We start from the raw sequence: 17,768 nt of genomic DNA, 5'->3' as shown, positions 1-17,768 counted from the left end.
CAAGGATGACTTGCCTGCTGCCTCGATTCTAAAGAGTAAAGAGGTTTACTATCCGATAAAAATTTGAAAAACCTTAGTTGGATTCTTAGGCATTCACGCCTTGCTAACTTGACAAGCTAGCTCTTTTCTCTCATGCTAGACTGCTCTCTTCCTCATATTTCGTATGCACTTGCATTGTACGACTGCATATGCCATTGAATGTTTGGCAAGCTAAAAGGAGAGACTGCACTCATATATGCTTCTATGTAGATGACGAAATCAAGGTATCGTAAGTGTTAAATTAATATAAATTGCTAGTCTATTTCATGGTTCTCGACATTGTCTAGATTCACTAGGACGGACCCTAGAATAAGCATTTGGTGCCTATAAGATAAAGGTAAATATATTGCTTGAGTGTCTAGACTCTAGTTTGATTAATAATTAGATAGTGTGGTTACCAACTATTGTGTCTAGACTCTAGTCTAATTAATAGTTAGATAGTGTGGTTACCAACTGTTGGGGACCTTTTTGATCGAGTTGGATTTGGACATTAGTGAAAGTACTCAGTTCTCTTGGTTCTTTTCCGGCATCAAGTCCTAAAATACTTCGAAAGCATTAGCACGTCGTAAGAAGCATTCCAAATGAACCAATGACTGGGTAATTACATATAAAGAGTAACTTGCCTAAATGAAGCGTGGCGTGCAAGCTAGAAATTGGCCATTAGTAATTTGGCATGAGAGAGGACGTCTATGCTTGCTTGCATGGCTTTAGGATGGTTAATCTAGGGTTTCTAATGCTTTGGTAGTTTTTGGAGAGACTAGGGAAGCTTATGGGAAGGCTCAGAATAAAGGAAAAGCTTAAAGCTCAAGAACTAAGGTTTCTAGCACTTAGAGGTAGCTTGCTCTTGGTGCGTTCTTGTCCAAGTTTGTCCTCATCCTTGTCATTGTTGTTGTTTTCCAATGTACTGGCCTTATTAGGAAAACTAATGAAAAGGGCTTGAAAACTTTGAGTTTTAACGATAACGACAAAATAAAAGGTAAAGTGAATAGTACCAGGTTTGACTTTTTATTGTAAAAATGTGGTTTTTCGTTAAAGTGAACAGTACAGTGGGCTTTTCATTAAAACTCCTTTTTTAATTTGTAAGTGCATGGATTCCTCCAATTTCCAGCTGGAGAATCCTTGATTTCTTATCTTCTTCATGTTTTGCTGAGTCTTTTCTTCTCATTTTCCAGTGTTGCAGCTATATGGCTCTTCTTTGGTATAATGTCGCATAGGGTTGGTAGCCTCGTGAAGCATAGCTTGAACACGCTGCCCAATGCCTCTTCTTCCTGCACCAAGTCCCACAGCATGACTCTATCTTTGGTGACGCTCCCTTCTGTTTTCTCTCTCGTTTTCCTATATGAGCTTGGACAAAATAGTTCTTCTCTTTGCTCATTAAAGAAGCATGCAATTCTAGGCCAAAAAGTGATCTCGTCTTGATTTAGTCAGCTCATCTTTAAGTTTTAGTTGTTTCCTAAGTGTCTTACTTGGTTTGTAAGGGAAAAAGGGAAGGATAAGGTTGTTCACTCTCAAGCTTTCCTACGTGGAGCTTAAAATAATGGGCTTGGATTTTTGGTGCTCTCAAGCAGCAAAATCTTCCACAATTCTAATTCCACGTAGGCCCACCGAACTTCCGTAACTATCCACACCATGACCCACTCAGTAAGCCCCATTACGTGACTTGGGCCCAATTAAGGGTGTCGTGTGCTTGGCGTGACGTCACCGTATTAATATTATTATATTGCTTGGCACAATAAATATGCATGATTTGTATTGGCTTGGTGTGATATTACAAATGTTCATTTTATAACATTATTTTATTAGTGTAGCATGATTATAAGCTTACATACCCCTCGTTTTGCACTTTATGCATGAATTTAAGCTTGGCTTGTGACATGTATGCAATGATTGGGTTTTGAGATATTATTGAAATTATAGGTGAAATTTTTGGGCCTTAACACCAACTAAATTGTAGTACTAGTTGGTATTCCTCTTTATTATTCACTAATGAATGAAAGATCTCAAGCTCGACTCACATGAATGACGATGACGTATTATATTTGTGTTGAGTTCGATACTTAGATTGCTAGCTCATTTTGTGGTCTAGTCCAATCTCCCCTTCCCTTTAGAATAAAAAAATCCCCTTACCCTTTAGTAGAATATCGTTGTATAGAAAAGTTCAATTGTTGTTTTCTTGATGTTTATTTTATTTCGTGTGTTATGAATTTCTTGTTTAAGTTTCGAGGTTCAAGTGTTTCTTCCAATGCTTTACCAATTCCGTGTGGACATAAGGACGATAGGACAAACCTTGAGCTTCAATCATTTTATGATCAGCTTAATTATTTAAGTCAAAATTAAATTGTCAAAGAAAATAACGAGTAATGTGAAGGAAGTTTCTATTCTATTGGCTTGAGCAAATAATCTAGAACGAGAGAGTCATCATGACTCAACTCACGATTCAATTCGAAGATTCTCTAAATATCGTAGAACTGATGCGGTCTCTCATCACGTATATAGCACGTGATAGACTAACAATTTTCATAAACTAATTTAACTAATGGTTCAGAATATGAATACATACATACGTGTATATATATATATATATATATATATATATATGAATTTGACTAGAAGGAATTGTCCAACAAATAAGTTCTTGTAAAATAAATAAATAAATAAATTCAGGAAACAATGCCAGTCAAATTAACAGTCTAACAAATAAATTATTGAAAGGATAATGTTTGAGAGACTATCTTTTTAGATCATATTTTGTAAATCACATGATGTAAATGTTCAAGGTTTGATTCCTTCTCTAAATCGTTAAAAAAGAAGTCCAACTATCAATCATCACATATAATTTACAAAATATGATTTACTAGCTCTTTCCTGATTGAAAATATGTGCAGTCAGTATAGAATGTGTTCGTATAGAGCAGTCGAACGTACTCAAATGAATTTCAGTAAAACTAAAAAGTCAGCTAGTAAAGAATCTGACCACTCATTACTTGATGAAGGATTCCAAATGACGAAAATTCAAAGAAAAACTTATTTTGTCTTTTGGAAAGGTGTATGAAGAATAGGGGGCTATTACCAGGAAATTCAAATGGTGACCTTGACTTCGCCAATTCTAATTAATAATTAAATAGATATTATTAGAGCATCAATTAATTTACTAGTCTGTTTCTTTTAGGTTTCTCTTGCACATGGATGTAAACTACGCAAGGAAGTATAGATTTACAAGAGTCGATTTGATAATATTTTTTCAATTAAACAACAATGTCAAATTCACTTTAGTATTGGTATCATGGAAAAGACATTGTTGAGAATAAATTGATAAAATAAAAATTAAAAGTACAATAAGTTAGAGGGACAAGAAACCCAACCCTAATACAGTATCAAAAAGCTAATAGAAACAACAAAAAATGAAAATGGTAGAGCTAGAAAGAATGACCAAGGCTCAAACCAACAAGGAAACTCAAAATTAGATCATAAGAAAACCATTAAAATAACTCTTAAGAGAAGTGAAAGTTCAGAAGCCCCCAAAGATTATGAACAAAAGTTGCAGCTGCATACAAGGGATAAGAATCCGACCACCAATAAATCCAGTTGGCTAAACAATCAGCCACGTAATTACCTTCATGATATATATATGAAAAACTTGAATCCAAAAGAAACTAAAGTCGACATGATCCCGAAAAGCTCTATTTTATTTATTTATTTTTAAATTTGCCAACCACAATATTTGTTTGTTTTTTTTTTTTTTTTTTTTGACAGATTTAATTATATTGCTTGATCACACATTTCGACAAAAACTCAACCTAATCAATGTGAAGAATTCTAGTTCTGTTGCAAGACAATCTGACATGAAAAAATTTACACTACGCGTGTGTATGAGTAACTTAATGATTCATATCAGTTATTGGAAGTTTAATTAACAAAGATATAAAAAGAACAAATTTAGAAATTTTAAGCTGTGTACAGGATGTAATTTTGGCCAAGAAGAAGTTGAATTAATTCCACGCACCATACGGCAGAAATATTATGTATATATGTTCCTGCAAGGAAAAAAGACCGAAGTATTGATTAAGTCTTAGTGCTGACTTATGACTCAAGAAAAAGGAGGAAATCTTTTAACATTGACCGAGTAAAACGTATGGCAGCATTCTTGAATCTTGTCCATATAAATAGGAAGAGAGCTCTGAAGTCGTTCTTCAAAACAAAAACAACAAAGGATGTCTCAGTTTGCTCTTCTTTTTTATTTCCTGATCACAGTTTCAGGTTTTAGGGAAGGAATTACAACATTTGGAAAGGCCAATACAATCGAGAATGGACCCGGGATGGGAATACTAGGTGCTATTATCGACAACAGTTCTCGGATTGGTAAAGAAGAGAGAGTGGCAATTCAAATGGCACTGGATGATCATTTTGATACCACTGGGAATCAGAGACTGGTTCTGCACGTAAGAAACTCTCAGAGGAAGCCCTCGCAGGCAGCTCTTGCAGGTAATTAAGCTTTCTAACCTTCCTTGTTTTTATTTTTTATAAAGGCAATATCTATGTTGCACTGACACTCCGAAGCCCAAGTGCCGGAGTGTCCCTTATTTTTATTTTTTACAACGGCAAATAGTATGGGGAGGGGAGAATGGAAAACAAAACTCTTATCTATCTACTTGTAAACCTGGAATTTTTTTGTTTCTTCTCACGATACAAAATAAATTAGTTTATCCTTGTTTCTAAATTATTAAGTTTGAAGTGTTTTTCTAAGTATAATTTTATCGATATCTTACATGTGAAAAAAAATAATTTTCTTATATAAAGTGAGGACACAATTTTTTATGTCATCTTGGGCCTCAAAAATCTCTAGACCGGCCCTATCAAAAGCTATATAATTGTATATTCTTCAACTAGGAATTTTAATGCATATAGGGATCGATGTATCATGCATATATGCATTCATTTTTCTCTCTTCTTTGCTTTTAATTTTAGCTTGAAAAAACTCAATAGTAAGGTAAGTAATTGACTGTTGAAAGATGTGCCATTTTATCAATCTGCAGCTAAAGGTCTTATAGACGAGCAAAAAGTGCAAGCCATTCTAGGACCTCAAACATGGGAAGAGACATCACTAGTAGCTGAGGTTGGCAGTGAGACTCATACCCCAATTGTTTCATTTGCTGAGGCTAATCCAATGTGGGCAGCTGAGATGTGGCCCTTTCTGGTTCAAGCTTCTCGTAACCAGTTGAAACAAATGGAAGCAATTGCCGATATAGTTCAGTCTTGGGAATGGCATCAAGTCACTGTAATTTACGGAGATAGAGATTCCTCAGCCAATGAAGTCTTACCTCACCTCTCTGATGCCTTGAGACAAGTTGGTGCAGAAATTAGCCGTCTGGTAGCTCTCCCTCCTTTTGCTTCTTCTTCATTAATCACAGAGCTTGAGAAGATTCAAAATGACCAATGTAGAGTCTTTGTTGTGCATTTGTCTGCGCCATTGGCGGTGCAATTATTTGAAAAGGCAAAAGAAATGAAGATGATGGAAAAGGATTATGTATGGATCACCACTGATCCTATTACAAGCCTTGTCCACTCTTTTAATGCCTCCACCATCTCCTCAATGCAAGGGATCATCGGAGTCAAGAGCTACTTCCCCGAAAGTGGGAACCAATTTAAGGATTTTGATCGTAGGTTTCGAAAAAGGTTTAGCACGGAACATCCTGAAGACGGTAACAATGAGCCCGGAATCTTTGCAGCACAGGCTTATGATGCTGCAAGGGCAGTGGCTCAAGCTATGACAGAAAACAGCAAAGGGAGGAAATTGTTGGCAAAACTTTTACGAAGCGATTTTCATGGCTTAAGTGGAAGAATTAAGTTCAATGACCAAAAATTAGCTCCACAACATGTATTTCAAATCATCAATGTGAATGGAAAAAGTTACAGAGAAGTTGGATACTGGTCAGATGGATTAGGATTCTCACAGACTATCGGTGAAGGTGCTACTAACAGATCTTCTATGAGAAATTTGGGACAAGTTTTTTGGCCAGGAGGGCCTTGGTATACTCCAAAAGGGTGGGCTGTACCAACAACAAATGCAAACGTGCTGAGAATTGGTGTGCCGACAGGAGCAACATTCAAACAGTATGTAAATGTGAAGAAAGATCCATTGGGAAATAACTTATCTTTCAGTGGAATTGCAATAGATCTCTTCAAAGCAACCGTAAATGAGCTGCCTTACAATTTTCCCTACGAGTTATTTCCTTTCGAAGGAACATATGATTCTTTAGTGAAGCAAATCCATTTGCATGTAAGATATTTACTTTCTGTAGTTAGTCTCTTCATGTAGTTGGTTAATTAATCCAAATTGCATGCCAATATTTGATGTTTAATTTCATGGAATAATTAAGATCAATCAAACTTGTCATGCAGAAATTTGATGCTGTAGTTGGTGATGTAGCAATAGTGTCCCGGAGATATGAACACGCAGAATTCACACACCCCTATACCGAATCAGGATTGATAATGATAGTTCCAGTCAGGTTCAAAACAAGTAACAAAGCTTGGTTATTCATGAAACCCTTCACAAAAGCAATGTGGGCACTTATAGGAGCCATCAATGTCTACAATGGCTTTGTTGTATGGCTGATAGAGCGAAACTACTGTCCCGAACTTAAAGGTTCTGTGCTAAATCAAATAGGAAGCTTGATTTGGCTATCTTTCACCACTCTCTTCTCCTTACAAGGTAAATTCTTAACCCGCATTGATGTTTAATTTCACTCTCTTCCTCTCTATTTTTTTTAAATTGTCTAAATACAACTTCTATTTGATTAACTGAGCAAAGGAGATAAGCTGCATAGCAATTTGTCTCGGATGGCAATGGTGGTTTGGCTATTTATGGCGCTAATCATCACACAGACATACACCGCTAACCTTGCCAGCCTGCTCACTGTCCAGCAGCTTGAACCTACCGTAGCAGATGTTGATGCACTGCTGCGAACCAACGCCATGGTTGGTTATTGTAGGGCATCCTTTGTTTCAGCCTATTTAACGGAAGTCTTGCACTTCCCCCACAACAATATTATGCAGTTTAACTCCACAGAAGAATATGCCTTAGCCCTCAGAAGTAAAGTAATTGCTGCTGCTTTTCTCGAAGCCCCTTTCGCAAAAATATTCCTTGGAAAATACTGCAAAGCCTTTATGCAAGCGGGACCGACTTTCAAAGTTGGAGGATTTGGATTTGTAATTATCTAGCTTTTCACCCAGTCAATCTCTTCTGCATTCAAGTAACCATATATTAACTAAGCTTTTATGCTACAGGTATTTCCAAAAGGGTCTATGTTGCTTCCTAGTGTAACGGAAGCAATGTTAAAGGTAACCGAAAGGGGTGACCTTCGGACTTTAGAGAACAAGATGCTGGCCTCTCTGAAGTGCTTGGATGCAGACACAGATGGTGCTAATCCTAGTCTAAGCCCCAAAAGCTTTTGGGTACTATTCGTACTCACAGGGGGGACATCGACAATTGGTCTTGTGGTTTACATTTTTCGCATTCGTAAATCAATTCTTGTACACAAAACCAGCTGGAAGTTAATATTGGATGTAATGAAACGATGGGGAAATCCAAACAGAAGGGTCTCAAGAAGAGACAGCGATATTAATGAAGAAAGTCATGCATATCCTTCGAATGCATCTGCCTTGCAGGCTCAAGTCTAGACATTGATGCCTTTTGCAACACGTTACTGGCTAGTGAGGAGTTCTTCTTTTCTTTTCGATCTGTTGGCTCGTATTCAATGCCATAGAATCAACACTGTAACTTGTAACATGGTGTTTTTTAATACTGAAACTTGTAACATAGTTTTGTGAAAAAGAATAATCATCAGTTAGTTTTGTGAAAAAGAATAATCATCAGTCAAAGTCCCTAAAGTTGTGCATTATGTATTGCTTTACGATTCGAAGTAGATTGTGCTCTATTATTCCGCAGAATTGTTACTTGAAGGGTCTGATTCTCAAGAACCAGCAGAGGGCTTCCATCATTTTCTTCACCACCATGTCCCCATGATCAGCACCATTATATATAAGAAAGTTGGTAAACACAATGCAGTCTATATATATATATATATATATATATGACATAGGTTCTTATCAATATGTGATTGTGTAAATCCTAGGTAGAGATATCATAGGAATCCTTTGGGATCTAGAAGATCTTTCCTAATAGACTTTGTATTACTTGGAGAGCAAGTTTCTTCCCTCCTTATTACTATAAATAAAGTCACAAGGACTGGAGAATTAACACACAATTCCTCAAGTCTATTCTCCAATCTTTTTCTCTTCCCTTTGCCGCACCTCTCTACTAAATATAGGCGACAATACGTTATCAGCACGCTCTTCAAGCTGTGCTAAAGAGAATTTATTCGTCTTCAATCAGGGGAGTATTACGTTCCAATTATTTTAAAGGAAAATTAATGAAAATGGCATGAAAACTTTGAGTTTTAATAATAAAAACAAAATAAAGTATAAAGAGAATAGTACCAGGATTGACTTTTTAGTGTAAAAATGTGGTTTTTTGTTAAAGTAAACAGTACCGGGAGCTTTTCGTTAAAGTTCCCTTATTTTAATTGATTAAATTTTGAATTTTTTCAATTCATATACTTTTATTGATTCAATTTATTTCTCTTCTATGTTGAACGTGATACAACCTTGAAGATGAAAGTCGAAATTGAAGAAAGAACTCCTACAAACCCGTTCACTATATTCATCACGCAATCCAGGTTCTTCTAAAACAACGGTGTGTATCTCAATATTTTTTCAACCTTGATTGTATAAACCTTCACCATAATGCATGACCCAACTTTACAATTTACGAATTTTAGATTCTACATAAATTGTTTATGCATTATATCCATAATATTGTTATTATGTGAATTGAATATGTGTGAATAAAGAAGAAAAAGGAAAGAAAAAACAAAAAGATGTTGAAACCCTAGAAGTCATAATAGACCTACATGCCCTAGTCTACTTTAGACTGGGCCTGATCTATGAAAGCCCAGTGCTTGAGCACCAAGCTCGCGCTAGTGTGTGTCTACACCACGGCTTGCAGCCCATGACTGAGCCAAACCCAGTTGAGCCACGTAGCTCCTGGCCCTAGCACAGAACGACGTTGTTTTAGGCGTCTTCTTCGTCTAGCCTTCTGCACCTCGACGGAATCGAGGACTGTGCTCGCGGCCGCACTCATTACCAAATCTTGGTGATTGCAGGACAGTGGTGATACCAAAATTTATCCACCATCGTCGATCTCGATGTTGGAGATCAATTTTTCCGGTCGACTCCTATTGCGATTCTTGGAACCTCCCCAGCCGTCTTCCGCCGTCTTGTTTTTTGAGATTCCACGACGATGACCTCGACCTTTGTGATCCATGCTCGCTGCCGTCCCCTATGACACCGTCGGTCTCCATTGTTTCCCAACAAAACCCTTCACCCATCGTAAATGGGCTCGGATCTTACATAAGAGGCCTTGGGCCTTTACTTCTCTCGGCCCACACCCAATAAACAGCCCCAGTTTTTGGGCTTAAGACCTCAAGGCCTGTTTTGTTTTTCTGAGACCTGCTGCATCAGCAGCCTGCCAAATAGCCCATTCTGGGCTTGGGCTCATTCTCCATTTTTTGGGGCTTTAAGCCCATTTTTTTTCCAGTTAGACCTGTAGTCCAATTCGTGAAAAAAAAATGTTTTTCTTTTGGGCCTATTTACTTAGCCCATATGAAACCCTAAACCCTATAAATGGGGATTTGGTTTTCACTTTTCTTTCTTAGCCCATATTTGGGCCTGGGTTCCATTAATCCAAATTTTCACGCTGGCCCGTAGCCAAGCCAATTACAATAATAATTTTTTTGGACCCGAAGCTCCATATATTTTTTAGGGTCGTTTCCCTAAACTTTCACACAAAGGGTCCCGAAGCTACCCACTATAATCTCTTGCTTTATATATTTTTGTTTTGTATATATTACGTTTGTTTGCAGGAATTATGTAAAATCCCACATCGCCCAGATCTGAGGATCCTGTAAGCCTTATATGTATATTCTCATCTTTACCTAGCACAAGGCCTTTTGGGAGCTCACTAGCTTCCGAGTTCGTCGGAACTCCGAAGTTCAGCGAGTTTAGACTAGAGCAATCCCATGATGGGTGACCCACTGGGTCTTTCTCGTGTGAGTTCCCAGAAACAAAACCATGAGGGCGTTGTCGGGGCCCAAAGTGCACAATATCGTGCTACGTGGAGTCGAGCTAGGGATGTGATGGGGGTCTAGGCGGGGATGTGACAAATTATGAACTTGACGTTCATACTTGGGAACTCGAAGTTTCGAAAAAGTGCCATAGAAACCTGAAGTTTCTTAACGCGCAACACTCATGTTAAGACCTAAAGTTCTCCATGCTTAAATCCATTTAAACCAAACCATGTCCTAGAACTTAAATGTTCTAACGTTGATGTTTATGGAAATTTTATTTCCTAAAACACCAATCACATTCTTATTTCTGCCATTCAGTGTATTGTCGAACCGTAAAAAGTTCGATTTCACTGATTTGGAAGTTTTGAACAAGAAACTACTTTATGTGGATACAAGACGTGACACCGTGCTTGACTACGACTAGTTGCAAATTCACTGTAGCCAGTTATGGTGTGGAAAAGCTGAATAAGCCTCCACTATAATCTTCATTCGAAGACTTATGCCTGAAGCATATCAAATGGAAGTACCTCACTGCCAAGGACTCTATGGCTCTTTGACTCGCTATGGACCGTTTCAAATCATGCAAAGATGAATTCTTGCTTGAAGTAAAACATGATTGAAACCTTTACGTCCATGAATAGGTACAATTCTGAAGTTTATATCCGATCAAATTTTGACGGGAAGAAAATCTTTCTCGTCCTTCTATATCTAAATTGCTCCTGAAGTAGCAATATAGATAGCAGAAGTTCACCAAATTCTCGGATCTGACTACTACCACACTTGTGAGAGAATGGTACTGCTCTACTTCAGCAGAGGTCTACCGAACAGACCCCTCCAGTTTCGGCTGGAGCCTACTGAACCTAAGTCTGGGTCTGTCTTTCTCTCATACAACATAATTTCGAGTTTATTTTACAACCTATGGTAGAATCTGGGCTTGCCAAGAGGTGGTATCATGCTTGGAGCATGATCCTTGGCACCTAAAACTTCAAGAATAAGGAATAGTCTTTCCGAACCTTAACCTTGCAGAATCTAACTCCGTTTTGACGGAATAGATCATTGGTTATGCATTTTTCTATACCTTTACCAATGTTATTGAGGAGTACCATTCCTGTAGTCAATCTATAAGACTAATTTTGCTCCACTTAACACACTTGGAAGAGTGAAATTTGACATGGAAGGCCATACTAGCCGAACCCCCTTGTATATTTGGTTTATTTTATGAATAATTTATTTTGTTCTAGGATTTAAGATTGGTGTTTAGATGTCACTATTATTCTCGAATAAAGAGTTAATTAACGAAAACTACCACATGTGACTACAATTAACTCATGCTTAGGTATGTTTTGTGGGAAAGTTAGCTATCTGGTTCTATGCTAACTTCATACCTAATCATCCCCTGACAACCTTTCAGGCTTATCCAACCTGATTGCGGGGCATGGTATTGTCCTGTATTGTCAAACGGTACTAATTTTACCATAAAAGGGAAGCCTTATACTCACTCGTTCTGGAAACGCCCTTTTTGAGCTTTAAGGATAGTTGAGAGTATTATTACCATATTGAAACCAATGTAGAAAAATAGAGTAAAATTCCTTAGCATATTACCATATTGCACTTCCTACGAATATCGCAAAAATGCATATTCTAAAGAAGATGGAACGCTTAAAAAATGGATATACCCATTCAGGCCCACTATGTGGTAGGCCAGAAGCCTACGATTCTAAAGGAATTTTCTCTATGTATGTACGTTTGGGATATCTTGGATGATTCGTATGCACCGTTTTGGGCATCCTTTTACCAGAAGTAAAGAAATCATACCTGGACACGTATTATACCTTAGCACCCTCTATCTTTTCTACTAAGGATTCAAAGGGGACATTTGTGGACTAATTCAACCACTCTGTGGACTATTTAGATACTTTATAGTATCGGTTGATGCTTCTACACGTTTGTCACAAGTGTGGCTGTTGTCCACAAGCTGCATTCTCCACACTGGCGGCTCAGATTAACAAGCTCAAGGCTCACCACCCTGACTATCTGATCAAATTTATTTGATTGGATAAGTTGGAGAATTTACATTGAAAACTTTTGATGGATAATGCATGTCGGTTGGGTTTTAAAGTTAAACATCCAGTCCCATGTTCATACCTAAAACAACCCAACAGAAGCATTCATTAAACACCTTCAAATGATTGTGCGATCAATTGGTCATACGTACCAAAGTTCTCGATCTCTACTTGGGGCCATGCAATATTGTAAGCAACCATGTTGGTCCGCCAGAGGCCCGTTATGACCCATCCTTATAAAGCACGTGTCAGTTGGTTACCAGATCTGAACCCGACATATTGCATCCACGCGTCTTTGGTTGTGCGGTCTATGTGCCATTTTGCGCTGCCTTTATGTACAAAAGAACAAAAGGGTCCTCAGGGAAGGATGAAAATCTATGTCAGTTATGATTCTCCTTCTAATATTCATTACTAAGAACCTTTGTCAGGCGATCTATTTACCGCTCATTTTGCGGATTGTCACTTTTATGAGACAGTCTTCCCATCGTTAGGGGGAGATAAGAACGTCAACATTCCTTAAGAAGATGTCCCTACTATGTCTTATCTCGATCCCAATCTAGATCGTCAGAGTATAACCAAACACTTCCTCTGATCTAGCAAAAGTGACGAGATCACAAATACCCGTTGCAAATGTGCCTGCAAAGATATGTACCAAATGTACGATGGACCTTTATCCCAAAAACAGGAACGCCACTACTGTGGCCGACCCTTATACATTGGCGACTAGCTAATCAATCTGTCGTACGCCAGAAGTGTGGCAGATCACTTGGTTCGAGGATTCACTTCCTTAAAATTGGAGGAATATAGCACGAACGGATCTGTCCCTCGATCCCTATCTCAAACCTTTTCATCTCATGAGATTAAATTCGGATTACTCTCGAGACCTGAAGTTCTTCGTCTTGTATACTAGTTTGGATGAGATATGGAATTGGAATGGGTTATCATAGATGATGTTTCATTTATATGGTTACCACCGACATAAATGAAAAGTGACGATAACGAACCGTGTTCCGTTGATTAGTGTTGACGTAGAATTGATTGGTTAACTAAAAGAATCAATCTATGACGAATGAGATGAATGAAATAATGCGATATGACGCCCTGTGGCGCAAGGCTTCTCTCATACGCTATGTGATTGATTGCAACATTATAAACGACGTGGTTGTAAAAAGTATTTTGACAACTTTTTAAATTAATTATTAAACCCACATCAGCACATAACAATTTTTTTTACAGAATTGTGGCGAAATGATCATATTGATTTGCGACACCTATTTTCAAGGACTATATTGATTGATTTTCAATTTCAGAGACCATATTTATGGTGTGAGTCAATTTCAGGGACCATCGTGATGGTGTGGGTCAATTTCAGGGATCATTTGTGATAAAAACCCGTAAATCTTGTAGGGCCCATTTATGTGTCACATCATCACTTAACAGAATTTTAAACAGAATTGTGACGGAAGAACCACATTGATTTGCAACACCTATTTTCAGAAACTACTTTGATTGATTTTTAATTTTAAGAACCATCTTGATGACGAGGGTCAATTTTAATGATCATTTATAATAAAAAAACCATCTTTATATATATAAAGGCAGCACTACTCCAAAATGATCAAACATTCAAAATATCAATCTGACTCCATCATGAGAAATTTATCTAATGTTAAGATATCTCTGCCTGCAAGAACTTATGGCTAATAACAATTCGACGGCCATTGTTTTCTGAACTTTCAACAGTTTGGACCAAAAGTAATACCCCATATTTTTAATCATGGTCAAGCTGATGAGGAATGTAATTAAGTTTGTCTAGTCATGTCTCCGGTTCAAAGAAATAGAAACTCAGAAAAAAAGTACCCACGTTTTTTTTCTCTCTCACAGTTTTGTTCAACTTCTCTCTTTCATAATTTTATTTTATTTTTTTCTCTTTAAATTTTTTGTATTTACTATTTGTGTGGACTCCATCTAGTTTTTATTAAAAAAAAAAAACCTAGAAAAAACAGGCAGGGCCCTCAACGCTCCTTCCACGTTCAATAATGCTTTGTATTCGTATTTTGCAGTCCCCCCTTCCCGTTCTCCCCTTTCCTGTACGGTAGCATTTTTGGGATTCGAAATAACAGAAAGGATTATTATTGTATTACATTAGGAAATTCTTTTAGCTGTGAATGGTAAAGGAAAGGCACATGCAAACCACTGATTATCATATATTCGTTGTATGGTTATACTCAACGCATCAACTCACTGTTCTTTGTTCAAACTCTCCTTTTTTTATGTAGTTTATATATATATATATATATATATATATATATATATGCAACAATTTATTTACACTTAGAGGTGAAAAATAAATTTATATTGAACTCACAGGTTTATACTTAAACTTGTCCATTACAAAATTAGAGCAATAGGTCGGTTATAAAAATTATATATTAATCATGGAATAAGCCTACGTGATGAGCGGAGGCGATGATGGAAACCCTAGCTACAAACCATTGATATTTTTTTTTTTTTAGTACACCGATATATTTTACATTAAGAGGAGAGGGAGTTCAACTAAGCTACATAATGAGCAACCTAATTTGATATCGAATTCTCCACTTACGAGATTTGAACCTAAGACCTCTCACTTACAAGTGAAGAGGAATACCACCAGATCGTAATACTGAATTACAACTATTGATACATTTGACTTTTGATTATTAACAAATGGTGGAACAAATTAGGATTATGTGTTCTATAAGTACATTATCAAGTGGGTGAAATTTGAAATGAATTAATGCATGTAGATGGGGTACACCTATGGGACAAACTATGGGATCAAGTACTTAATTAATTAACAAGCTTTCTAACTTTTCCACTAATCATTATTAGTGTCTCCTAAGTACTTTCATTAAAAACCCAACATGACTGCCAACATAAGATAATGGAAAATACCAAGAAACTTGTCATGCATATATATATATATATAGAGAGAGAGAGAGAGAGAGAGAGAGAGAGAGAGAGGCAAAAGGGGACTCTGAAACCCTCCCATGTGAGGCTGATTTGGAGACAAAGCAAACAAAGGTGGACTCTTACTAGCAATTCACATGGGAGGAGGAGGACATGATTCTTACAGGCTCTCCCTCCCTTTCACAGCTCATCCTCTCTAAATTCCTACATCCTTCCACTATATGTATTTTATATACCCAAATATATAGGACTTCTCTTATATATGTAATTAGTCTCCCACATCCCTAATTACTTGTACATACATACTTCAAAATCACGACAATTTGTGAATTAACATGGCCATTTGATCGTATAATAATGGTCACGTTCCATTCTTTTTCATTACAGAAAAAAAAATAATATTACATATTTATGTATCATAAAAATGATATGATCACTACTAAGTGTTAATGATTCAGGTGTTATAGCATAGATAAACGATGAACTTATACTTTATAATTTAACATCAATAAATATAACATGTTACAACATTGGTCTAGCCACATTACCTGATTGGTGGTGTGACAGTCACATGACAATGTTGTGATCACACCACATGTTAGTATTGGATAGCACTCTCTACTAATCTATGTATTATATGACATAAATAAGCATCATAGTTACACTTTAGAATATAATATAACTAATATCACGTATTATAATATCTTTGGATTGATCATACAACTTGATTGTCTTTGTCAAAATCATACTATTAGGCGGTTTTACGATCACAATAAAAATATCTACAAAAAGCAAATTGAGGTAAACAATTATAAGAAAATAGGGCAAAAAAAAGTTAAAAGAATGCATAAATCATTCCCCATAACTATTAGATCCTACAAATCGATTGCAATCAAAATTCATACCCAAGACCTTGGTCAATGGTGTGAGATAACTAACAAAAATGGGCCATATGTGCCATAGATTTTTGCAGCATTATTGTATCCAAAGGATAAAAAAAGCTCAATAATGCTCTACAACTACAAGCAACTTCAAACTCGTATCCATATGACATATCTTTTGTACATGCATAGTGTAATACATAAGTGATATCTATAATATGTATACACACACAAACACACTATGTATTCAGTGCTTCAATTCGTTAAATTATAGGATACATGTATAGTAGGGTAAATCTCAGTTTACTACCATCAAGTTTCATGGTTTTCAATACTTGGTACATGAAGTTTTTTTCATCCCAGAGTCATACCTAAAGTGTTAATTTTGGGACAGTCTCATACATCCGTTAGTCTGGCTGTTAAGTCTCCCGTTAACTGATGACGTGGCGCCCAAGTAGACAATGACTGGACGCTACATGTCAATAAGGGTCCCACGTGAATATTAAAAATCAAACATTAAAAAATTACAAAAAAAAAAAAAAAAAAAAAAGTTGTCTTCTTCCTCAAACCCTCGACCCTTCTTCCCTTCTTCCTCCCTTATCTCCTTTGCACCCGCCTGATTCAGTACTTTCTCCGAGAACAGCGCCTCGTTTTCATCCTTGTCGACATTGTTATCACCACCGTAGGGTTCACCCTCTTCCCGTCCTTCACCCCTCGCTCTCCTTATGCCTCTGACAACGTCCCAATCTTGAACTACGTCCGGTACGACTTCGATTTGCTGGTGATGACCCAGTACAAGCCGGCCTAAGAACGTAGATTCGGGTTGAATAGTTGGGGTTCTAGCAGGAAGGTGCCACTAGGGCTAAAACGAAAGGGGTTTCGGATCGTCGTGACAGGCGGGGCCAAATCTACTATCTACTCGAGGTCGACAAGATATACCATATGGCTTGCCGAAATTCGAGCTCATCCGACATGACGTCGTTGAGCCACTTTTGCTTGAGGTTGACCAGATCTACCATCTGGCTAACCTTGCCTTCCCTGTCCATCCTCTTGAGGCTGAGCTTTTCGATTTTTCTGGGGCTTCGACGACGACAAGGGGGAATATGTGGCTGGCGCGGTAAGTGTGGCAGAGTAGGAGGGAGGGTGTGGCGTGTGAGCGATGGTGTTGGACGGCACCGTCGGGGGGGGGGGGGTGAGGTAGGGGAATGATGGATGTGCAAAGGTTGGGTGCGTGCAGATAAGAGAAGGGAAGGAGAAGGGATGGAGGGTTGAGGTTTGGGGAAAAAGACAACTTTAAATTTTTTTTATTTTTAATATCCACGTGGGACCCTTATTGACACATGGTGCCCAGTCATTGTCCATGTGGGTGTCACATCATCAATTAACGGGAGACTTAACAGCCAAACTAACAGATGTATGAGACTATCCCAAAATTAACATTTTAGGTATGACTCTAGGACGAAAAAAAAACGTCATGTAAAAAATGTTGAAAACCACGAAACTTAAGGGTAGTAAACTGAGATTTATCATATATAGTATATAGTATAGAAATACTATCCATACACATAATGTAATGGGGTTGAGAGGGAAAAAGGGGAGGATGAGGTGTCACATCGGCACATGGCGTGGGGGGGCTGATTCCCTTCG

The 17,768-nt window shown here is 37.5% G+C and overlaps 1 protein-coding gene across 1 annotated transcript; it reads left to right on the top strand.

Annotated features, from left to right (window-relative positions):
* Positions 1-4,246: 4,246 nt before the first annotated feature.
* Positions 4,247-7,939, top strand: LOC137743727 (glutamate receptor 2.8). Its single transcript, XM_068483672.2, has 5 exons — positions 4,247-4,520; positions 5,072-6,315; positions 6,438-6,750; positions 6,850-7,247; positions 7,326-7,939. Exons 1-5 carry the CDS (start codon positions 4,250-4,252, stop codon positions 7,716-7,718), a joined length of 2,619 nt encoding a protein of 872 aa, XP_068339773.2. The 5' UTR covers positions 4,247-4,249; the 3' UTR covers positions 7,719-7,939.
* The last annotated feature ends 9,829 nt before the right edge of the window (positions 7,940-17,768 follow it).

Source organism: Pyrus communis, chromosome 11 (genome assembly GCF_041283825.1).
Source record: "Pyrus communis isolate YQ-2024b chromosome 11, ASM4128382v1, whole genome shotgun sequence".
Taxonomy (NCBI): domain Eukaryota; kingdom Viridiplantae; phylum Streptophyta; class Magnoliopsida; order Rosales; family Rosaceae; genus Pyrus; species Pyrus communis.
Note: the sequence above shows the minus strand (reverse complement) of the source record. Positions and strands in the feature narration are given on the sequence as shown.